This window comes from Gracilinanus agilis, chromosome 1 (assembly GCF_016433145.1).
Source record: "Gracilinanus agilis isolate LMUSP501 chromosome 1, AgileGrace, whole genome shotgun sequence".
Lineage (NCBI taxonomy): Eukaryota > Metazoa > Chordata > Mammalia > Didelphimorphia > Didelphidae > Gracilinanus > Gracilinanus agilis.
Window position 1 is genome coordinate 87,510,919 of NC_058130.1, and position 24,530 is coordinate 87,535,448.

The 24,530-nt window shown below is 45.5% G+C and overlaps 1 protein-coding gene across 1 annotated transcript; it reads right to left on the minus strand.

Annotated features, from left to right (window-relative positions):
- Positions 1 to 241: 241 nt before the first annotated feature.
- Positions 242 to 24,452, minus strand: PARP3 (poly(ADP-ribose) polymerase family member 3). Its single transcript, XM_044675379.1, has 11 exons — positions 24,322 to 24,452; positions 17,292 to 17,480; positions 16,754 to 16,879; positions 16,411 to 16,605; positions 6,877 to 7,012; positions 6,507 to 6,730; positions 5,875 to 6,033; positions 5,124 to 5,204; positions 4,503 to 4,680; positions 2,522 to 2,668; positions 242 to 816 (listed from the first exon to the last, which is right to left on the minus strand). Exons 2-11 carry the CDS (start codon positions 17,469 to 17,471, stop codon positions 647 to 649), a joined length of 1,596 nt encoding a protein of 531 aa, XP_044531314.1. The 5' UTR covers positions 17,472 to 17,480; positions 24,322 to 24,452; the 3' UTR covers positions 242 to 646.
- Positions 24,453 to 24,530: the final 78 nt, after the last annotated feature.

Genomic DNA, 24,530 nt, shown 5'->3' on the forward strand with positions numbered 1-24,530 from the left:
CTCTCCTCACCCCCTCTCCCTCTATCCCTCTCCCTCTATCCCTCTCCCCCTCTCCCCCTCTCCCCCTCTCTCCCATCAAGCTGTCAGGAGAGATGTCAGTCAGGTCAGGGCTCTCATCTAACCTGGCCTGGCTCAGGGACATAGCCAATTGGGAACCCAAGCCGAGGCGGGTAGGAGGAAGAGAAGATGGCTAAGGGCTTCCCCAGGAGGATCTCCAAGCACTTCGTCATGGGAGTTAGAGTGAGAGTGGCACTCAGAGGCTTTTAATTCATAACTACCCCCACACGCACCCTTTACAGATAAGGAAACCAAAGCTCTGGGAGGGGAGCTGATGTGTACATGTTCATACAGGCGGTCATGGAGGTGGAACTGGGAGCCAAGCGCTTGATTCCTAAACCAGGAATCTCCCCTGTATCCCTGGGGCACAGCTGCCCGGAGCCCAGGCTCCGTCCTCTTCTGATGCCCCAGAAAGGGAGAGCCGGACCGAGGGGAGAGGAGGGCTGCAGATGGGAAGCCAGAAGCAGAGAGAGGCGGTCAGCCCAAGAGACCGGAATCCTCCTATTTTCTTTGCAAGCAAGGCACAGGTCCTGTACCAGGGCTGGGAGTGGGCCGGAAGGACCCCCGCCTTGGCCCCAGGTTGGGAAGCTCAGAAATGCAGCTGCAGCAAGTAGCGGAGCCGGCACTGGCTCTCCTTGTAGATCAGATACTCGCTCTGGGAGAATGAGGACTCCTGGAAGTTGGGCAGCGACACAGGTGGGCCTTGGGGCACCTTTACCTTGTGCCCTTCCAGCTCCAGCTCCACATCCTGGGTGGGATCTGTGGGACAAGACCAGGGAGTCATTCCCACCCCACCCCTGCCTCCGGCCCTCTCCCTGGCCCACCAAGTCCTGCCCCTGGGGCTTCCCAGAGCTATCCTCAGTCATAGCTTTTGAGAGATCTTGGCTTTTTGGAACACAAACATGATTTAGAACCTACAGTGTAGACAAGTGATTCCCAAAGTGGGCACCACTGCCTCCTTTCCAGAAAAAAATATTACTTAACCCCCTGGAAATTATTTTTTAAAAATTTTAATAGCAATTAATAGGAAAGATAAATGCACCTGTGGCCATCACCACCTCCCTGGATCGCTGCAGCACCCACCAGGGGGAGGTAGCGCCCACTTTGGGAATCACTGCTGTAGACCATCAGAGCTGGGAGGAATTGTAGAGAGTAGCAGCCAGTTCAACTCCTTCTTAAACAAATGGGGAAAACGAGGCTCAGATAGGAGAAGGGGCTTGCTCAGGTTTATAAACCAAGTTAATAAGACAAAACCTAGGTGGCTCAATGGATAGAGACAGGCCCAGAGACTGGAGGTTCTGGGTTCAAATGTGGCCTCAGATTCTTCCTAGCTGTGTGACCCTGAGCAAGTCACTTGACCGCCATTGCCTAGCTCAGTGATTCCCAAAGTGGGCGCCACCCCCACCCCCCGTGGGTGCTGCAGCAATCTGGGGGGGAGGGGGCGCGGTGATGGCCACAGATGCATTTATCTTTCCTATTAATTGCTATTAAAATTTTTTAAAATTAATTTCCAGGGTGCTAAGTAATATTTTTTCTGGAAAGGGGGTGGTAGGCCAAAAAAGTTTGGGAACCACTGGCCTAGCCCTTACCACTCTTCTGCCTTGGAACCAATACACAGTATTGACTCCAAGATGGAAGATGGGGGTGAGGTGGAAAGACAGAGGCAGAAACAGAAAGAGAGAGAGAGAGAGAGAGAGAGAGAGAGAGAGAGAGAGAGAGATTCCCCAGCTCCCCCTTTCCCAAGACCCTTCCTCTATCCCCATTCTAGCCTTCCCTCCTGCCCTCTCCTCCCCATGATCTTCTGTCTCCCTTCGTCTCCATCCCTCCTCCTTGGCTTCTGCTTCCCCCATGTGATCCTGAATAAATAATTTCATCCACAATAATCTAAATGAAAAGAACAAAAAAGCCAGAGGAAGTGCAGTGATCCATCTCTGGAGAGGAACTAAGGAGCCGGGCCCTGTGCTTCCTGGGGAGAGGCAGGGCTCAGAGGACGGGCTCTTTGTTAGAAGGGAGGCTCACGGTGGGCTGGGGGGGGTGGGGCAGCCAGATAGGAATGATGTAAAACAAAAGGCGTCCATCAGAATTAAAACCTACATGGAATGGAAACCACACAAACCATTACAAGTGGGCGTGGGGGGCCGCAAGGCCAGGCCCGCCTCTGGCACACCCCTAAAGGGGCACCAGCATCAGGGCCAGCTCACCAAAGCCAGAGGCTTTTACCAAGAGAACTAAAAGAAGGTGGGGAGCCTTTCTGAGCCTCAGGTTCCTTCTCGGTAAGAGGAGGAAGAGGAGGAGCGCTGCTCAGTGGCTCTTCGGGACCCTCATGTCTGTGTTACACGTCTTGAGGCCTCTCCTCTCCCAGATCTAACGTTCTAGCTCCCAAGGCGGCTCGGACCCGGCCTGGGCTCCATGTTAGTTCCAGTTAGGCTCTCTCGGCTTCCCATCCTCATTGGCGGGCACTCACCAGGCTCCGTGTGGCCCCTGGCGATGATGCTGTGACAGCCTGATGGCGGCTTCCTGAGGGAAGGGTCATCCCTGGTAATGTGGTGCTCCTGGCCCAGAGCCACCTCACTCAGGAACATGAGGCCGATGCTTTGAGACGTGCAGCGCACTGCAAGACAAGGAATGCTGGTCAGCCCTCCAGGCTCCGGCCGGCTGAAGATGGCACAAGCACGCTATTAGGAGAAAAGGTAGAGAAGCGGCTGAGGAGGATAAACAAGGATTCTCTTGTCCTTGGGGAAGAGGAATCAGAGGGCACTTTTACCCAGGTCTACGCAGCGGTGCTAACGGGGATAGAGAAGGGAGCTCAAGAGGCCCTCCGGACAGGGGAGGGTGCAGGGGGACTTGGATGAGGAGGCTCAGGACAGCCAGGTACCTTGGCCAAAGGACTCCAGTGCATCTGGGGGCTTTTTCTCTTACTCTCCCATAAAAATAAATCTCTTGCTAACACGCACAGCTGTGCCTGAGGCCTGAAGCAAGCAAATGTCTAACTAACTAAACAGTGGCAGTGGGAGGCAGCGGAGGCTTGAGGCAGCGGAGGATAAGGGTACTGAGAACGAAGCGGTCAAGGATGAGGGCTGGTTAGCCATTCATTCTCCCCCTAAGTCCTGGGGGGAGACACAAAGTTCAGAAAAGGCTCTGCCTGCTTCTTGAATGCTCACAGTCTAAGGGGAAGGGCACCTTCAAAGATCATTTTAATTTTAATCCTTGAGAAGACCTGAAATTTCATCCTTGCAGACACATTCTAGGTGTCCCTGAGCAGAGACAACACAACCTAGTGGGGATACATAGCTGGGTCTGGCACCCAAATGACTCGGGTTCGAGTCCTGTTTCAGACACTTCCTGGCTGTGGGGCTCTGGGTCAGTTCCTTAATCTCGAAGCCTCAGTGTGCCCATTCCCAAAATGGGAGTGGTGGGAACACCTGCTCCTATCACCAGACTTGTTGGGAGGATGAGCTGCAATGAGGTATGTGGAGCTCTTTGCTCAGAGTGTTCCCTAAAAGTCAGCTTAACCCCACGATGGATCTCGAGGCTCCTCTGGGACAGGGCCTGGGGTCTTGGCATGTCCAGGACCTAGTGCAGGGCCCCGCAGGGAGCTGGGTTTGAATCTGACATGACTCCAGGAGGTTGAACAGTGTGTGGGGGACACATTTTAGAGTGTGTGGAACAACCACCACGATAACACAAAGGAACTCAACATAGCAAGAGAACTCTGATCAGCATGGCGACCGATGGCCATCTGAGGACAGATGGGGAAGCCTGCCTCCTTCCTCTCAGTAGAGGGGGGTGCGCCTGGGGGCCAACTTTGTCACACAGGGCCAATGGGCTGATGTGTTTTTCTTGTCCTTGTTTCTTTTGTTATGGGGGTAGGTAATGTGTCTATTGCAGAACGGTGGAAGTCATGTGGCTTGTTTAAAAAAAATCAACAAAATATTTAAGTATGAGACAAGACTGGAAAAGGACGGGACCAGATTGCAGAGGGCCTAGAATGACAGGCTAAAAAACGTTGGACATTCCCCGCCGGGCAAGAGAGAATCACTGAACATTTTTCCACAGAGGAGTGACGCGACCTGCTCTATGCTGAAGAAAGGCTGTTCTGGTAGCACCCTGAACGATGATGTGGAGATGGGAATGGCTCTTGGATGCAGGGGGGCAGCTCTGGTCACAGAGAGAGCAGGGCCAAAGATTAGCCAGCTGGGCTACAGACAGAAATAGTGGGCTTAGAAGGAAGAGCAGGTTTAGGCGGAAAGCTAGCAAGAAGATTGGTTCTGATTTTGGATAGGCTGAATCTGAGGCGCTGGTGGGACCTATCCTGTAGCGCTCTGGAGAGCCACCTAAGGAGCTCCGATCACAATGCACAGAGGAATCAGAGGCCCCTGCGTGTCTTTCCGATTTCATCCCCAAGAGGTTCTGGGGAGGACGGGCAGGGTGCAGAGATCTCTCACCATAAGCAGCTGACTTGCTGTTCTCAGAAGCAAAGTAGATCCCCTTCCCCACACGCCCGCCTGAGTGGGGCATGATCCGGAGGCCACTCTTGAGGATAGCCGCCACCACCGCTACATTGGTGCCATGCCACAGCAACCGCCGGTTCTCTAGCTGGGCATGGGCCTGGAACCGCTCTCCCTGGAAGACAGAATGGGGAAATAGGCCAGCACAAAGCTCCAGGTTCAGGGCTCTTCTCTAACTGCTCATATGGGGAAAATGAGGCTCCAGGCCTCAGTCAGGGAAGGGACCTGGATGTTTGTGACAGGAGCGCTCCACAGCCTCCCATCAATACACACAATCAGGACTTTCTGTATGCCGTGTTCCTTGTCTGGGCCTATTTCCTCATCTGTAAAATGGCAGAGATGAACTGATTGGTTTTAAAATTCTCTCCCGGCTCTAACTTCTACAGTCCTATGTATAAATGGGCTGTGGACCAGGAAAAAAGTTTTTGGCAAGGCTTTAAAGAAATGAGGCAACATATTTTCATGTTGTCTCCTCCAGCTGTCCTCTCTGGGAGGGGGTGCTGAGAGAAGGCCAGCACTGGGAAGACCAGGGTAGTGGGTGGCCTTGATTCCTCTCACCTCCCCCTCTCGATTCACTTTCCAGACATGGAGAATGCGGAGATGAGGCAAGCCTGTCTTCTCTATGTAGGTCTGAATCAGCTGTGGAGAGAAGGGGGAAAAGCTGAGGCCTAGAGGAGTAGAAGGCCTCGGGGAACTAGAGTGAGAAAGGTGAGGAAGGCTGAGAGTCTGGAGGGGCATTTGGGTGAGGGAACCTGGCAGCAAAGACTGCCTCAAGCAGCTCTATTGATATTTCAAGGTTCAAGTGACTCAGGTCTGCCCTTCAGACTCAGAGCTACCAGGGCAGGCTGGCCAAAAGTCTCTTTTGGCAATGAATGATGTCTGGTGGCAGCTAGAGGGAATACAAACCAATTTAGGATTGTAGAATCATAGAATCAGCATGGAAGGACCTCAAAAACCACCAAAGCCAACCCTCTCGTTGTTCCTTTGGAGTAACTAAGGGCCCAGGGACATGGGATTTGTCCAAAGTGAGTCAGGGGCAGCCAGGACCAGAACCCAACTCTCTGACCTCCTAAGCCAAGGTTCTCCTTTCCCATCCTTGGAATCTGTAAGGCATACCAGCTGGGGGTCAGAAGGGATAAAGACAGAATGGTGAGATCTGTCAGGGGAGCAGAAGCCCAGGTTCACAACCCTCACCCCTACATGACTTCTGCCCAGGGTTAAGGGTAGCCAAGGCTGGTAGGGGCCAGGCAGATGGGCCCATGGAAGTTTCTGAGTATTCTCCGCCGGCATCCCTGTTCCAGCCACATACCTTGTACTCATGGGTGTCAGTTGGCAGCAGCTGCAGCTGGCATCTCAAGAGCTTATAATCATGGTCCAGGGGGTGAGGCACTTCCTCCACCTTCATCTTCTTTTTTTCATCTTCCCCTGATGCCTGCAGGGCCTTGGCCAGTTCAATGTCAGCCAGGACCTGGGGATGATGTGTAGGATGGCACCTGGGGCCCCACACTCTTCTGCCTACTCTATCCCATCACCCTCTCTGCCTCTACAGCATCTTCTGTCTATGCACCTCATTGGACTATCTCGAATCATCTCTTATCCCTATCTATTTGCCTTCCCTTCTCCTGTATGTCTCCTACCACCTGTCCTGCCCAACCATCTGTTCCCTGTGCCCCCTTCCATCTGTCTCTTCATCTCCAATCCATCAATTCCCTCTGCAACTGTTCAGATCTTTGATCCTGTCCATCTGCCTCCTTCATCTCCATACATCTATCCTTCCTTTCTCTGTCTGTCTGTCCCTTGTTTCTATCCATCTTTGTAACTGTTCACCTGCTCACCACTCCTGCTTATCCATCTGTCCTTCCATCCCCATCCATCTGTATCCACCTCTGTCCTTTCTATCCATCCCTCCCCAAAAGTAGCCATCTGTCTCCCAGGTCTCACCAACAACATGTCCTTCTTGGCCTGAAGGATATCCTGATTGCAGATGATTTGGGGCTTGGCCCTGCCAAAGTTATGAGGGATGATTGTGTAGAAGTGGGAGGATAGCTTCTCCAACTGTCCTTCTTCTGCGCCTTTCTGTAGGGCATCCTCTAGGGCCTCCAAGGCCTCAAAGCCCTTGGCAATCTGATTCTTGCTCAGCTTCCCCAAGGGCATCTTCTTGACATCTATTTGGCAGAGGAGGGGTAGAAAAAGGAGTAGGATGAAGTCCAGATTCTCAAGTACTGCTACCCCAACCCCCATCCCTGTCATTTATCCCCTTCCCTCCCTTTTCCATTCCCTCCCTCCTTTTCCATTTCCTCTCTGGCCTCACCAAGATTCATGAGCTTCATTGCATCTTTGAACATGTCATTGCTGAAGATGAGCTCCACCAGGCTCTGAGTGGCTGGATCTAGGGTGCACGGCTTGACAATCAGCTGAACAGCTTGGGCGCTATCCACACTATCCACCTGGGAAGGGGAAGGACCCAGTGGCTAGTAGGGGCCACACCAGGGCCAGCAGCTGCCCTTCTCCCCTTGTGGGACAACATGGGGCCACTGAAGGGTGTTCAGGAATTGGAGATTTACTTCTATAGTTTACATAACTCTGTTGTCTTGGGTTTATGAAGTCTTTTCTTCCCAACAGCTATAGGAGGCAGAGTGCCAAGATGATTATTTATTTTATTTCATAGAGGAAGAAACTGAACGCCTTGCTCCAGACCACATAGCTAGAAGGTGTCCTGAGTCTATGTTAGACACCATCCTGCCTGGTCTCTCCTCATCTCCTCTGAATGAACGGCCCACTTGTCTAGAAGATAAGATCCAAGTGGCACAATTCAACATTCAAGAGCCACCGGTCCCACCAACTTCTCCAGCTTCTTCCCCATCTCCTTGTAAAAGAAGAGGGAATAGTAACAAGGGTACAAACAGCCCTCCTTTCTACTTTACTTAAAGTAAAAGCCCTTTACTTACAAATAGTCAGGGATGGCGTTCTTTCTCAAAGCTGAGTCCTGAACCTAGGTTTGGAAGTTTCATTTCCTAATGCACTTGAACCCTGGTTCCATTGAAGGAGCTCTGCTTCATGCCCTAGCCCCTCACTACCTCTTAGACCAGGATCCCTCCCCTAGCCCTACTTGGCCTGAGGCTCAGTACCCTGGAGGCTATAATTTACTATGTCATAGGCTCAGAGAATTTATAGCTGGAGGGACATTGGAGGTCATCTAGTATAACCTTAATTTATAGAGGCAGAAATGGAATCCCAGAGAATGGAAGTGACTTGCCCAAGGTCACTCAGCTACTAAGTTAACAGAGATAGAATTTGAATCCAGGTTGTTTTTTTTTTTTGATTCGTTTTGTTTTTACATTTTCTCTCTTAAGTGTTTTATATGTATATAGATAGATATAATTAAATATAGATATCGAATTATTTCGTTCATTAATAGACCTCTAGCCATATCCGTCTACAAAGAATGTAAGCCCAGCCAAACTTCTCCCTTCTCCATCCAGTTTTAGCTTCCAGAAGAGCCTCTTTTCTCCCAAGGTCAGATGTATACTTGGGCCACTAGGAAAACAGGTTGTCTGGTGTTCCCTGCATGGAAGTCTCCCTAAAACCTGACTTTAACCAAGTGACACCTGGCTCCTAGGGCTCACTATGGACAACTCCCTCGTCTGGTATCCAGCTCCAATCTACTTTCCCAGGTTTTTCCCACAGCCTCCCTGGGTGTGCTTTGTCTCCCCCACAATAAAGAAGGGACATTCTCTAAATTTTCCTTTTTATGCCCTTTTGCTCATGTCTATCCCCTCCACTTGGAATGTCCTCCTGCCACAACTGCAACTGCTAACACTGTCCCCCCTCTCTTTCATGGCCCAGCTCAAATATCTCCTTCAGGAAGCCTTCTTGGATACCATTAAACAAAGACATTTCTTACTTCTGAATATCCACAGAACTATGGCTGGCTCTTTTTTGTGACCTCTGTCCTAATCTGCCTTGCTGTGTAATTGTTGGTATCTATATCTGATCCCCACCACGGATGGAGAGTTTCTGAGGAGGTTCATCTCTGTTTACTTCTCGGCTTGCCTCAGTACAGAGCTCTGTACACAGAAGGAGCTCAGGAAATATTTGATGAATGAGTGAATGAAGAAGAGCCGGAAGGGGAAGGGAGTGGGTCAGACAGGATCACATAGCCATGGAGAACTGAGCTGGATGCCTTAATTATCTCCAGATGGAGGGACCAGAAATCATTCTTCTCAAAAGAATTGGATAATTTTGAATCTCTCCTCTTTTTATTCTATGGAATCTTAGACTCTTAGCACTGGAAAGTCAAAAGAATTCATAGATATGAGGCAGTGAGGTGGCTCAGTGGATAGAGAGCCAGGCCCAGAGTCAAAAAATCCTGGATTCAAATCTTGCCTCAGACACTGCCTAACTAGGTGACCCCAATGGCCTAGCCCTTACCCTTCTGTCTTAGAATTATTACTAAGAGGGGCAGCTGGGTAGCTCAGTGGATTGAGAGCCGGGCCTAGAGACAGGAGGTCCTAGGTTCAAATCCGGCCTCAGACACTTCTCAGCTGTGTGACCCTGGGCAGGTCACTTGACCCCCATTGCCTACCCTTACCAATCTTCCACCTATAAGTCAATACACAGAAGTTAAGGGTTTAAAATTTTAAAAAAAAAAAAAGAATTATTACTAAGTCAGAAAGTAAGGGTTTAAAAAAAAAAAGCTCTCTAGACTGTCAGAGCTAGAGGAACTTTAGACATTATGTAGTCCAATCTCATTTGACCAAAGAGGAAAGTAAGGCCCAGAGAGAAGGACAAGGTCACAATAAATGGCACAATCAGGATTTGAACCCAGGTCATCTAACTCCAAGCCCAAAGCTCTTTTCATCTTGTTCCAAACTTGGTTAGGACAAGGGTCTATTTTACAGCTCCTTTAACAGACATTAAGACAATGGTTAGATTTCTTCAGGGATAGGGACCTCACTATTCCTTGGAGTAGCCTATTCTGCTGGATTACTCTGTTCATTAGAAAATACTTGAACAGAACTGCAGAAAAATTAGAAGACAGGCTCTTTATTATTACACAGTTTGGCAAAAAAATAGGTTTAAATCAGCATCTGACATAATTGATCACAATATGTTCCAAATGGACACTTGATTTAAATGAATAAAAGGCTGTGAGAGGAAAACAGACAGAGGGATTTTTCACGACTATAACTATAGGGAAAATTCTTAATCAATTCTATATAGAGGTGATTAAAAAAAAGGCACAGAGGAGATCACAAAAGAGAAAATCATTGATTTTGATTATATAAAATTGGTGAGATTTTTTCATGAACAAAATGAAGGCAGCTAAGATAAGAAAGGAAGCAGCTGACCAGGGGAAAAGAAATCTTTGTATCTAATGTCTCTGATCAGGGTCTGCTATCTATGGTATACAGGTATTTTAACACAAATAAATACAGACCAAGAGACCATCTGCCAATGGATGAATGGTTAAAGCATATAAAAACAATTCTCAGGGGCATCTGGGTGGCACAGTGGATAAAGCACCAGGCCTGGAGTCAGGAGAACTGGGTTCAAATCTGTCCTCAGACACTTCCTAGCTGTGTGACCCTGGGCAAGATACTTTACCCTGTTTGCCTAGCCCTGACCCTTCTGTCTTAGAGTTGTTACTAGGACAGATGGTAAGGATTTAAAAAAACGTAAAGATAAAATAAAAACAGCTCTCAAAAGCAGAACTGCAAACTATTCATCCTCCTTGTGAATAATTGCTCCTCTAATTACCAATAAGGGAAATGCAAATCCAAACAACTCTCAAGTTTTACTTCAGACCCAATAAATTGGTATACAAGACAAGGATGGAAATTGTAAATTCTGAAGACGCTGCAGGAAGAAAGGCACACTAATATACCCTCGGTGGAGCTAAGGATTGGCCCACTCCATTTCCATTCTCTTTGATCCAGAGATCCCACTGCTAGGGATATACCCAAAGAGAAGGAACAAAGGTAGAAAGAAAGGCTCGTATAAACCAAACTATTCATTATAGCATTTTTGGTGGTAGTAATGACCTGGAAATAAGAGGAGAGGACCACTGGCCAGGAAATGCCCTCCAAAATTGTGAATTTTCTGAATATAACGAAATATTATTGAGCCATAAGAAATAAGGAATATGAAAAATTCAGAGAAAAATGGAATTTATATGAGCTGATTCAGAAAAAGACAGACCCAGGAAAATAATAGGCACAATGATTACAATGATATAAACAGAATGATTAAATAAAACTGAGAGCTGGCCTTTGAGTCAAGAAAATGTGGGTTCAAGTCCCACCTCTGACACATAGTGATTGTGTGAATATGATCAAATGGAGGTTGGGGCAGCTAAGGGACTCTAGGGACAGGCCTAGAGATGGGAAGTTCTGGGTTCAAATCTGGCAGACACTTCCCAGCTGGTTGACCCTAGGCAAGTCACTTACCTTCCATTGCCCAGCCATTACCACTCTTCTGCCCTGGAACCAATAGGCAGTATTGACTCCAAGACAGAAGATAAGGGTTTAAAAAAAAAAAAAAAAGGTATATGGTCAAGTCACTAATCTCTCAATGTGCCAGGCAAATCTCTAAAACTGTAAGTTGTAGAGGGGGCAGCTGGGTAGCTCAGTGGAGTGAGAGTCAGGCCTAGAGACAGGAGGTTCTGGGTTCAAATCCGGCCTCAGACACTTCCCCGCTGTGTGACCCTGGGCAAGTCACTTGACCCCCATTGCCCACCATTACCACTCTTCCACCTATGAGACAATACACCGAAGTACAAGGGTTATAAAAAAAAAATAAGCCTAGTTTCATGTACTAACTCTTGAGCAAGCAAAACAAATACAATTATAATCAGATGGGAAACACTTAATTGGGAAAAATTTCAAAGAAAAGTTATCTGATAAAGGTTCAATATCTAAGACATAAAAAGAATTCAAATAAATATATATGAATAAGAGCTATTCCCCAAGAAGAAATCATCAAAGTTCTCAAATGAAGAAATATGTTAGCAATAACCATAAGAAAACAATAACAATGCAAATTCATTAATGATCCTGAAAAATGCTGAGGTTTTACCCAATACTCACTAGATTGACAAAGATGACAAAAAATGGAAAATGATGATTTTGTTGGGTGGAAGGGATATGGGATGATAGGCACCCTAGTAAACTGTCTATGGAGCAGTGAACTGGTTCTACCATTCTGGAAAACAATTTGGAACTACTCTCAAAAAGTCACCAAATAGAACATCCTCTTAGATCTAATAATGTTATCATTAGTCACATACCTTGAAGAAGATCAAAGTCAGAGAAGAAAAGGATTCAAATATATAAGAATGATTTAAAGAAACACTTTCCATTGTAGCAAAGAACTAGAAACAAAATGAGTGTCCCTCAATTGGGGAAAGGCTGAACAAATTGTAGTACATGAATGTATGGAATCTTATTGTAATGGACAAAAAGAGGAATATGATAGACTCAGAGAAATATGGAAAGACTTGTATGAATTGAATCAGAAGACAATAAGCAGAACCAAGGGAATGATTTACCTGATGACCACTGCATTGCGAGTGGAAACAAATCTGAAAGACTTTAGAATTCTGATCAAAGCAGACACCAAATATGATTTCAAAAGAATGAGAATGAAATATACCTTCTACCCTTTGGCAATAAGGTATCATGCCAGACATGCATTTCCAGACAAGGCCTGTGTGTTTATTTGTTTTGCCTGACTATATTGATTTGTTATATAGATTTTACTCAAGAGTGGGAGAGAGGTATGTTGGTAGGTAATAATAGGCATGGGGGGAAAAAAAAGAATAAAAATTATTTTATTTATTGAAATTAATTTAAGTTTAAATGGTTAAATTTAGGTGGTTGCATTATGCCCAATATTAAGTTTTTTATAAAATATTTTTAAAATCCATAAGTTCGGATCAGAACAAAACTTGTTAATGAAATTCAAGCTGAAGAAAAATTGAGAACACATCTACTTTGAAAAGAACCTCACTTGAAACAAACAAACAAAAAAGAAATGGAAGGAGGGACAGCTAGAGAGCACAGTTGATAGAATGTAAGACCTGAAGCTGGAAGGACCTATGTTCATATTTGGCCTAAGACACTTCCTAACTGTGGGAAGTCACTTTACCCCAGTTGCTCTTCTGTGTTAGAATTGATTCTAAAACAGAAAGTAAGAATTTAAGAAGAAAAGGGGGAAAAAGACCTCACTTTAGGGAACCATTTGAGTTTCCAAATGAATAGGCCTTTGTACCATTTTTTCTATATATGGCAAGGTCAGGCCAGAAATGACCCATCTAGTAGATTTTCATCTCATAACCTCAGAGATGGCATCTAAGTACCTTCTGAACTTTGAGAATGGAACTCACAAAAGAGGGTTCCTCTGTAGGGATTAGCCTTAATATCCTTACTTGCAACCATAACATAGGGTGGTCCCCCCAAGGATGCTGGGATGGGGAGAGGACCAGAGAGTAGGCCATACAAGAATCAGCTGAAGGGCCTGAGGATATTAACACAGGAGATAGTTGAGGGGGAGAGAAGATAGCTGGCTTCAATATTTTAAAGTCGGTCAAGAGGAACAGAAAAGACTTACTTTGCTTGACTAAGAAGGCCAACAAGGAACAATGCGAAGATGTTGAAAATTTAGGGCGGGACATAACACCAATCTTCAAGTGTTTGAAGGGCCATCACAAGGAGAAAGGATTAGATTTGCTCTGCTCAAGGATAGATCAAAGAGCAAGAGGGGAAGAGGCATGGAGATCATTTTGGGCTAGCTGTTAAGGAACATCTTGTTGATATTCAGAGCGACCCCAAATAGAATGGGCTGCTTTTCTTCACCTGCCTCCATTGCCTTTGTATCCCCAGGACTGCATAGCACAATGCCTGACTTATAGCAGAATGTTCACTGAGTGCCTGGGTTGGGGAGGAGCTCCCCAGAAGCCAGAAAATCAGAGATTTAGAACTGAACAAGGGCTCAGAAGCCATTCCAATCAACCTCCTCATTTTACAGATGAGAAAACTGAGGCCAAGAGAGGTTTGGTGACTAATGATTGTTTTGATTGTCTGGACTCTTCTAAGAAAGTGATGGAAAAAATGTTAATAATGAAGACTAAACTTAAAAGTGTCCTGCATTTTTTTTGGAGAGTTGACTAGGGCAGCGCAATGGCCCAAGAAGCTTGACAGCATGACTGGGGAAAAACAGTTCTCCAGTGGCAGGAGGAGATAGGGTGGCACAGGTAAGGGAGGGAGCCTTGTCTTATCTCTTTTATGTCTTTGACCTCCATAACCTCTCCCCTCACACAGCCTCTACCCTAGCTCAGGTCATCCTCAGCTCTCACCTGGATTATTGCAGCAAACTCCTAATTGCTTCTCCACTGCTAGTTCTTCCCCGCTTCAGTCGGTCCATATAACTACTAAACTGATAGTCCTAAAACACAGATCTGACTGTCACTTCTCTGCCTCAAAATCTTCAATGGCTTCCTATTGCCTTTATCCTCAGCTGGTCACTTTAAGCTTCTAGTCTATCTTTTGCCTGTTTATTGCATATTATTCTCTTTCATGCATGCTCTGCTCCAGTCAAACTGACCTGCGAGTGGTTCCCCATTCCCAGCCGCCATTTTGGAACACTCCCCAACACTCCCTTTCACCTCTAATGATTCCTGGCTTCTTTCAGAACATGGCTTGGGGAACACCTTCATGAGGTCCTTTCTGATCCCCTCAGTTGTTAGTGTCCTTTCCCTCCTAAGATTATTTTGAATTCCTGTACAGATACTTTGTATTTATTTATCTATATGTATTGTCTCCACCTTCCCACAGTCAAAAGTAAGCTCCCTGAGGTTGGGGCTGTTTCATGTTTGTCTCTGTATTGGAGAACCCATGGCCCTTGACCCAGACATTTAACAAATGTTCATTTGAAAAGAGGTCTGAACCCTGGAATCCTAGTCACAAACCAAAGTAATGAGCAGAGAAACTTGGGAGCAGAGGGAGAAGCACAGCCAGTGGGCCTCCTGCCACGGCTGGGTCAGAAGGGACAGGAAAACATGGAAAAGCACTGCATGCTGGCCTCTTTGGCTCATTCTCCAGGGTTCAGTGGATCCACCAAGCATTTATGAAATGGCTTCTATGCTAGGCCCTGTGCTAGGCATCAGAGATTAAAAGTTAGCAATGAAATGGTGTTGGCCTCAAAGAACTTCTATTCTTTGTATTCTTTGAGTTCTTCTCTGGACAGAGGTTCAGCAGTGTAAGATGGAAAAGTTTTATTTTTTTTTTAATATTAAAAGGTTTGGTCGCCAGGGAATCGAATAATTATTAATCCCCAAAATGATTTTAGTGATTTATTTACAAAATATAGTGGAAGTAGGGGGATGAGAAGAGGGTAGAGTAAGAGATTGTATTCAAGTCTGGGCTTTACTCTGGCAGGGCTCCAGAGGCTCAGAGCCTAAAAGTCAATTAACAAGGGGTTTAGCCACAAGGGCTTCTCCCAATCAAGGGAGCCTCCAGGAGGCTAGTACCTCCTGGGAGGTTAAAGGAGTCAGCCTTCTTCACTCACCACGTGTAGTTCTAAGAGAGAGATTTAAGAGCAGTCTCACTAAGGTCTTAGGGTCCCAGGTCCAGCACTCCTCCATGTCCAAGCAAGAACCAGAAGAGGAGTCCCTGGCTCACTCAACTCACTCTTTTTAAAGGGGCCTCTTTTGCGTCACTTCCTGTGCCTTCCTCTTAGTTTACATGTCCAATCACAACAGATGCTTTTCTTAGGACTGCCCAGGAGGCAGTCAGTAAATTTTGATTTGTTACTCACTCTAGCACAAGTGGGTTATACAGACCACCCAACTTATGAGTTAAATGGAGATGTTTTCACCTTTGGTGATTAAATCTAAAGATGGGCAAGGTAGGTAGGTTTAATCTCATTATCACAGCAGTCAGAGGGGTGGGGCCTGGAGCCCCATTTCCCCATTTCTGCTCTGGCCCCCAGCCTCTATTGAAGTAAGTCCCAGGCCTCCTACAGGCCTGGAGGAGGAGGAAGAGGAGACAGCCCCAACCTCCAGGATCAGGACCCACACCAACCAGAGCCTCTGGGAGGGAGTAAACAGAAATTGCCCAAGGTAGTATGTGAGGGATGCTTTTCAAGTTAAAAGATTTGATTCTAGTCTAATCTCAGCTGCTGACTGGGCCAGCTCATCAAACCTGTGGTGCCTCTTCTCTCCCTGTAGGATCAAATGATAATAACAACATTTCTGCAATGCTTTAAAGGATGCCAAACTTATTACACAGTTATTGAGGGCATTTTTTTGAACTTAGCAAAACTTCTCTGATGTCAGCTATTACAAGAATTAATCATGTCATTTATTATTACAGATGAGGAAACTGAGGTCCAGAGAAGTATATACCCATAGGAACCCAATGCTAGAGTTGAGATTTGAACCCAGGTCTTCCTGACTCTAAATCCAACTCTTCATGTAGCTCATGCTGTCTTGACAATTAAGTATGGAAAGCACTTTGCAAACCGTGGTCATGAAAGCCCCACTGGTTCCATTATCCAAGGAAGGTAGACCCTGCTCTTACCCAATGACACAGCATGGGCCCCCAAAAACATCTAGTGAGACCCTCTCATTTCACACATGAGGATTCAGGCCAAGAGAACCTTGTTGATTGCCCAAGGTGCACAGTGAGGTGGGATTGGATTTCAGCTCTCCCTGAAAGTCTAGAACTCTATTTGGTTCTCTGTCCATGGGGTTTGGGTCACCTTGGTGGCCCTAGGATGAGGTGCCCTAGGTTTCCTGCCTGGCTCTGAGTGAGAACTTCAGGGGCAATACCTGGCTAGGCCTCACCTTGACCATGCTTTCCTGGCCCTCCTCAGCATCCTCAGCCTGCACTTCAATAAGAGTATACTTGCCCTCGTGGGCCACAAAGTTGTCTCGATCAGTCCATTTGTTCTTGGTTTTTTCCTGGAACTTCTTCTCAAAATCTTTCTTCGCGTCATCCAAGGAGGAGAAAGATTTTAGCATGGACTGGCCGGTCTCTCCCTAGACAGATGAAGGCAGGGATATGCTCTCTTCAGGCCCTGGATCCCTCCAATCCCTTTCCTGCCCTCCCACTTGGAGGGCCAGAGCTCTCTCCGTTCCTCAGTGTAAGCAGGTGCCCCTTAGCCACCCAGGCCCTGTGGTCACTTACCACTCGACCCCAGCGGTTCCAGCATTGGTATTGACCACCTTCATCCAACAGCTGGATGAGATAGAATTTATTATTGTTATTTCCTATGTTGGTCTGGTTCAGGGTACAGTCATAGTCCTCGTACACCTAGGGAGGGAAGGGGGTTATAAGGAGGGAAGAGAGAGCCCCAAATCCCAGTGTTAGGGCTCACACACACTTGAGGAACCTTGAACTGAGAAGGAGATGTAGCCATTAGACAGGCTTCCTTCCCTCTCCTCCCGCCCTGGCCTCAGGTCTTACAGAAGGTTTGCAATGCTTCAAGTTCTGCAGCATTCTCCTTTCCCCACTTTCCCAACTCCCCACCCTGAGGCCCAGAGACTCGTGTCCTTTCTGAATCTCATGGCCTGCTCGATTCATTGAGTTAAGAAATAGACAGCTCCCAATTTCCAATTCCCTTGGCCCTTCTGTTATTGCTACCTTACTGTTACAGCCTAGGGCATCAGGCAGAGCCATTCACCAAGTCCTTAGGGGAGGGAGATGCTCTGGAACCTGGGCTCACCTGGACATTAGGGTTATTGCTAAGTGGACACAAGGAGTCCACCCGAGCTTTTCGTGTCTCCTTGGGCGCAGACTTAAGTGCCTCTTTGGTCAAGTGGAAGTTGTCTTCTGCTGCTGGTTCCTCCTTCTTTTTCTTTGGACTTTTAATGCTTACAGAAGATGCCTTGCGCTTGGAAGCCATTGATGAAGCCTAGGGAAATGGAAAAGATGTTCAGAAACTCCCCCTTTATCCTAGACCAAGGCCTGGTCCCTGACTTATCAGAGAAAGTATGGTATAGTAAATAGAGAGCTGGCCTTGGAGCCAGGAAGATCTGAATTCAACTTCTACCTCATATATACTAGTTGTATAACCGAGCAAATGGCTTAACCTCTGCCTCACTTTCCTCATAGATAAAAGGAAGGAGTTGAATTTGATGGCTTTTAATGTCCCTTCCAGCTCTAAATCCTTTGTACTTATTTTGTTTTTTTACTTATAAATTTTATTTTATTTTTAAAGGTATTTTTCCATGGCTACATGATTCATGTTCTCTCCCGCCCCTTTTCCCTCCCCACTCCCAGAGTTGACAAGCAATTTCCTTTGTACTTCTGGCTGAGCTTCTCTAGCCTGGCACCAAGGTACTCTATAATCAATCCCATCCTACCTTTCTAGCTTCTTCCTCAATACATACCCTCTGTTCAGCCCAAGAAGATACTTCCTTGTCCTTGAACCCACAAAGTTCATTCATCCCATCCTCTGTCACAGGCTGGAGCATTTCCCTCTCCTTTCAGCTCATCTCAAGTCCACCTCTTCTAGGAAGCCTTCCTGATTAGGCCAATCTATATTAAGCTCTCTAACCTCTAAAATGCAAGAGCATATTAGAACAAGAGTCCCAGTGTGACATTTAATTCTAACACGTGTGGGCTTCTGCTTCCCAACTGACTGTAAGCTTCATGTGGCCTGGAAGTTGTGTCTTGCCCATTCCCATGTCAAGGCTAGGCATTTAGTCAATATTCAGTGAAGCCTCATTGACAGTTTGGCCACCAGGACTTTGCAGACCTTTCCTAAAACACAAAGCAGGTCTGAACACAGGGGCCAAGTTGTGAGCAAACTCAGTAGAAGGGCAAAGTTGAGGCCCAGGAAGATTGTGACTTGCTCAAGATCTCACAGTGACTGGTAAGTGGTCAACAGCAAACCTTTATTAAGTAACTATTTGGTGTTAAGCACAGTGCTTGACACATAGTAGGTACTACCTAAATGTTGATTGATTGATTATGTTACAATATTTAGATAAAACATGGTCCTTGCCCCCTTTCGGAAGAGGTCTATAAAACACAACATTAAGGGATTTTTATATTATTGTTTATAATTATTAATAATTATTTTAATATATTATTTACTTATTATATTAAATTATAAAATGGTAAAACATTGTTATGAGAGGGTTGTATTCTGCTGCCAGTTCTTCCTATAGGAAAGTCTATCTTTATTTGACAGATTAGAGGCTGGGTTAATCATTTTAGAGATTGGGTAGCTGGGTGGTAAAGTGCATAGCGCTCCACAGGGCTCTGACTTAGGAAGAACTGAGTTCATATTTGGTTTCAGACATATATTTGCTGTGGGTCCTTGGGTAAGTCATTTAACTGTAATAATTAAAATTAAATGATGAGGCTGCTAGTAGCTTTAATAACTTCATTAAATCAAAGTAGTAGTAGTAAAGAGGGAACGATAGGAGAGAGGTAGAAAGTTTTTTAGCTTACTCTTTTGGCCACCATGATCGATTGAAGCTCACCACCAATAAGAATTCATTCAGGTTCCTTGCTCCAGCCAGAAGAGGACCAAGACCTCCTAGCCTTCCACTTATAACCTCTTTTCTTCACCCACTAGCTCTCATATATCACATCTCAGGAACTAACCATATTTTATTTATTTTATTTTATTTTTATTTTAAACCCTTAACTTCTGTGTATTGACTTATAGGTGGAAGAGTGGTAAGGGTAGGCAATGGGGGTCAAGTGACTTGCCCAGGGTCACACACAGCTGGGAAGTGTCTGAGGCCGGATTTGAACCTAGGACCTCCCGTCTCTAGACCTGGCTCTCAATCCACTGAGCTACCCAGCTGCCCCCTAACCATAGTTTCTTAATTTGCCTGGGCCACCCAGAGGGGCAGTGCCTGTGGAATCAGCTTTCTGTCTTGTTGGTTCTTGGTTCTCTAACTTCTTTCTCTGAGGGCCTGTTTATATCTGTACATCTCAGTGATGTTTGACCTCCAGGTCACTGAGGGCTGACGTTAAGCAAAGCAACATAATGGAGAGAGAAATTCTCTTCCAACTTAACCTTTGCTTTAATTTCCTTATCTATAAGGTGAGGATAATAAAATCATTCTCCTTACCACCTTATACCTAGCAGACTGACCAATATGGCAGCAAAGGAAAGTAATAAATGTTGGAGGGGATGTGGCAAATTGGGACACTAATACACTGCTGGTGGAGTTGTAAATTAATCCAACCTTTCTGGAAGGCAATTTGGAGTTATGCCAAAGAGCTTTAAAAGACTGCCTGCCCTTTGATCCAGCCATACCACTGTTGGGTTTGTACCCCAAAGAGATAAGTAAAAAGACTTGTACAAAAACATTTATAGTCATGCCCTTTGTGATGGCAAAAAATTGGGAAATGGGGGGGTGTCCATCAATTGGGGAATGGCTGAATAAATTGTGGTATCTGATGGTGATGGAACTCTATTGTGCTCAAAGGAATAATGAACTGGAGGAATTCCATGTGAACTGGAAAGAACTCCAGGAAGTGATACAGAGTGAAAGGAGCAGAACCAGGAGAACATTATACACAGAAACGGATACACTGTGGCACAATCGAATGCAATGGACTCTTCTACTAGCAGCAATGCAATGACCCAGGACAATTCTGAGGGACTTATAAGACTGTCCACATCCAGAGAAAGAATTGTGGAAATTAAAATGCATTAGAAAAATATGGATCCATCACATAGTATGATAGGGATATGATTGGGGTTTTGATGTTAAAGGATTGCTCTCCTGCAGATATGAATAACATGGAAATAGGTTTTGAACAATAAAACATGTATAACTCAGTGGAACTGCTTGTCAGCTTCGGGAGTGGGGAGGGGGAATCATGAATCATGTAACCAAGGAAAATGTTCTAAATTAAAAAAAAAATTTAAATACAATCATTAAAAAAAAATCCTTCTCCTAGGATTGTTCTGAGGATCAAATGAGATAATCTTTGTAAAACACATAGTATAATGCTTGGTCCACAGTAAGTATTAAATAATGTTTTGCTGGTGTTTATGTTTATTTAGTCATATCCAACTCTTTGTGACCCCATTTGGGGTTTTCTTGGCAAAAATACTGGCATGGTTGTCCATTTCCTTCTCGAGCTCATTTTAGGGATGAGGAAACATCCCTAAACATCGAGCAAACAGAGTTAAGTGACTTGTCCAGAGTCACCCAGCTAGTCTCTGAGGCTGGATTTGAACTTTGGTCTTCCTGAATTCTAGGCTCAATGTGCTATCTATTGTACCACATAGCTGCCCCTAATAAATGTCAGCTATTATTATTATTACAGAAGAACTCTTCCCTCTAAAAGAATTTCCATAGGGAGCCTGGAAAAAAAGAGCACCAAATTTGGAATCAGGAGACCTACGTTCCAATTGCCCATTTGATAGCTATGATTCAATTTCTGAACCTCAGTTTTGTCATTGTCTAAAAGGAGATAATACAAAGTGGGAATAGTGATGATAGTTGCTGGCATCTGAAATATTTTACATAATTTTCTCATTGTTGTGATCCGCACAACAATCCTGTACAGTAGATATTTACCTTGTTTTACAGACAGGGACAGTGAAATTAGATGGCTTGCAGGAACCAGATCCTAAAACTAGAAAGCCCCAGAGGCAGGCTGCAACCCTTCTTCTTTAAATCTCAGCCCAAGTACCATCTCCTCTATGAAGCCTCCCTCACACCCCTCAACTAAAAATGTTCTCTTGATCTCATTTTTCTAGAGTTTTTGGATCTTTCCTTTGTCTCATCACATTCTTTCTTGTATCAAACCTATTTGTATACATGTAGTAATCCTCCTAGCAGGCTAGAAGCTCCTTGAGGGTAGGGCTGATATATATATATATATATATACACACACACACTCAGGGAAGAAATTGCACACAAATGGAATTCAATAAGTGTATAGTGAATTGAATTATTCTTTTAATTAATGCTCGGGACCATTCATTTGACAAGTTTTCATTTATTTATTTATTTTTAAGCCCCCTTAGAATTAATACTAAGTATTGATTCCAAAGCAGAAGAGCCGTAAGGGCTAGGCAATTGGGACTAAGTGACTTTTGCCTAGGGTCATACAGCTATCTGAGGTCACGTTTGAACCCAGGACCTCCTCTCATCAGGCCTGGCTCTCCATTCCCTGAACCACTTGGCTGCTTCTTGACAAGCATTTTATTAGCACCAACTACTATGAGGGGACATAATGCCAAAAAATGGAAAAAACAATTTCTGCCTTCTGGCAGTCTGAATTGTGGTCAGGGTGGTGGACAGAATGTTCTCATAGAAAAGGTAGTTCAAGAAAATCTCAAATGAGCAGTTGAGGATCCATAAGCCTCAGAAAATGCTGCCGGGGGCATCTGGGTTGAGCTTTGAAGAAAGGAAGGATGCTCAAAGGCCCAGAGAAAGGAGGACATTCCAGGCATAAGGGACAGTATGTCCGAAGGTATGAAGGCAGGGAGATGGAATGTCAAGTTTAAGGGAAAGTAAATTGGCCGGTCTGACCAGAATGTAGACTATGTGAAGGGTTGTAATGAGCACTAAGCTCTAAGAGGTGGGATCATAGATTTAGAGCAGGCAGGGACCTTGGGCCTTATAAAAACTGAGGCTTAGGGATCAAGTAATTAATTTGCCCAAGGGATCATAGATATAGCCTTGGAAGGGATCTCAGAGGCCACCTGGTCCAGCCCTTTCATTTTACAGAGAAAAAAACCTAGAGAAATTAAGTCCAAGGTCAGAGATAATAAGTATCAGAAGTAGGAACTGAATCCAGACCCCCTTGATTTCAAAAGCCATAGCTTTTGCAACATTAATTCCTCCACTGCCCCTTGCTGTTAGCAAACTGTGAAGGGCTTTGAATATGATGCCAAGGACTTTGCATTTTATTTTAGGGGTAAATAATAAGGGGCCACAAAAGATTTTTAAATAGGCGAGTGACATAGACTTGTGCTTTAAGAAGATTAGTTTGACTCTATGAAGGATGGTTTGGAGCAGGGAGAAAATAGAAGCAGAGGAACCAATTAGGAGGCTGTTGCCATAGTCCTGGTGAGAGGTGATAAAGGCCTAACCAGCAGGGGAGCCTTGTGAGTAGAAAGAAAGGAACAGGTGTAGAGGTGGAATCAACAAGACTTGTTAACTGACTAGATGGGGGGGGGGGGGGAGAGGGGGAAGCTCAGAGTTGGGAGAAGAAAGAGTTGAGGATAACTTTAAGGTTTCCATCTTAGATGGCTGGAAAGATGGTGGCACCCTGGATAAAAAATAAGGAAATGCAGAGGAGTGGGAGATGTAGAGGGGAACTGCATGAGTTCCATTTTGGACAAACTAAGCTTGAGCAGCCAAAGGAAGAGGAAAGTAGAAAGAGATGTCCAATAGATGGTGCTGCAGGAGGGAGTTGAAGTTAAATAGAGACAACACAGCCACACCTGGGAATTCTTTTACCTGGACCAGATGTGTATGGTGGTTCTGACCCCTTCCTTTCCACACTTGTCATTTCAATCTGATTAGATCAAGAGGCCCTAGAGGCTATGGCTAGGGATTGTGCAAAGGAGATCTAAGACATTATATACAACACAGGTTGGAAAGAAATCTCTAGGCTTGAGGCCTGGGAACAGTAGTGCCTGGACTGTATTGGGAAGGAAGGGCATCAGTCAGGAAAAATAGCATATCCTCCCTCTATGTTAATGCCCTTATTTAAAAAAAAAAAAAAGCACCAATCATCCCTCTTAAGTTATATCTTTGATAGAGAAAACTAAGAGGAAATCTAGTTCAGTCCTTTAGAGTTAGAGACCAGGAAAGTGAAGGCCAGAGTTAACTGTGTCTCCTAGTAGGCTGTGAGCACTCTGAGACTATCTTTGTATTTCCCCAGGTACAAGCACAGGTCCCCACATCCAGTAAATGCTTAATAAATAATTATTTTATGAATGAAAAACATAAATCTGAAAGCCTTAGCCATATCTTTCTGGCTGTGAGCAAGAAAGGGTTAATCTTAGGGTAAAGTCATGCCTCTACCTCCCTGGGGTTTAAAGACTGAGAGGCTAGAAACGATCTCCACCATCTCCTAGGTAGCCACAAACACTGGGCCTCAAAAGGACTCTGGACTGTACAATCTAGACTCTGAGGGGTTAAAGGGAATTAAATAAGTAGGGAGACGTCACTTTTCAGGAAAGAGGGCTTTTTCTTTTTGTGGGTAAGAGGCTTTCCTCCTTTCTCCACCTCACTAACTCTACCCATAGAAAGAATAGAGAGGGCATTTTTCTTCCTGCTTTCTAGCTCACAAACTCCTTCCCAAGCTATCTAGGCCTTTGCCTACAGCCTCTTCTCTCTTCCTTTTTCTGTCAATTCCAGGAATGCTCAGCTCCGGAGGACTTGGCATGGGTCTGAGGCTGAGTCACCATCACGGGATGGGACTGTGCAGGGGGTAAGCTTGGGGGAAGGAGGGTGTTTTTTTTTGGGGGGGGGATCAGAGCAGGATGGCAGAAGACACAAGCCAGGGGGAAGGAAAGGTTCCCCTCCCATTTAGGATCCTGAAAGAAGATGGGCATGACAGTCATACCAACCTGGACTGGGAAAATCATGCCTATTTCTCTGGCCCAGGGCTGTGCCTACTAACCCTTTCCTCGGGGGCACCGCCCACCCAGAGTTTTTGCCCCAGAGCCTAACGTCTGAGACCCTCCCCTCCCTCCAACGACCCTCTAGGTCTTGCCCACCCTGCTTGTGCCCTGTGGTGGGGTTCCTGGCACTCACCTCTGGGCAGCCAGTTCTCAAAGGAGTTGTGGGGCAGGGCAACCCTAGGGTTGGACTTTTGCAGCTGTTTCTCCTCCCCTAGCCCTTTCACCTCCGACACTTCCCTGCCCAACACCTCCCTTTCCCCAGTCCTAGAGTGACCTCAGTTAAGAACTTCAGGCAGTAGGCGGGGACACCAGGCTCCCAGGGCAACAGCCAGTCTAATCTGC

What these genes read in the sequence shown, in the direction of transcription:
- PARP3 (XM_044675379.1), bottom strand. Translation starts at nt 17,471, where the DNA reads ATGGCTTCCAAGCGCAAGGCATCTTCTGTAAGCATTAAAAGTCCAAAG. An exon ending in CCAAGAAGGACATGTTGTTG is followed by an intron (nt 6,034 to 6,506) that starts GTGAGACCTGGG and finishes CATCATCCCCAG; the next exon opens with GTCCTGGCTGACATTGAACT. An exon ending in CAGCAAGTCAGCTGCTTATG is followed by an intron (nt 2,669 to 4,502) that starts GTGAGAGATCTC and finishes CTTGTCTTGCAG; the next exon opens with TGCGCTGCACGTCTCAAAGC.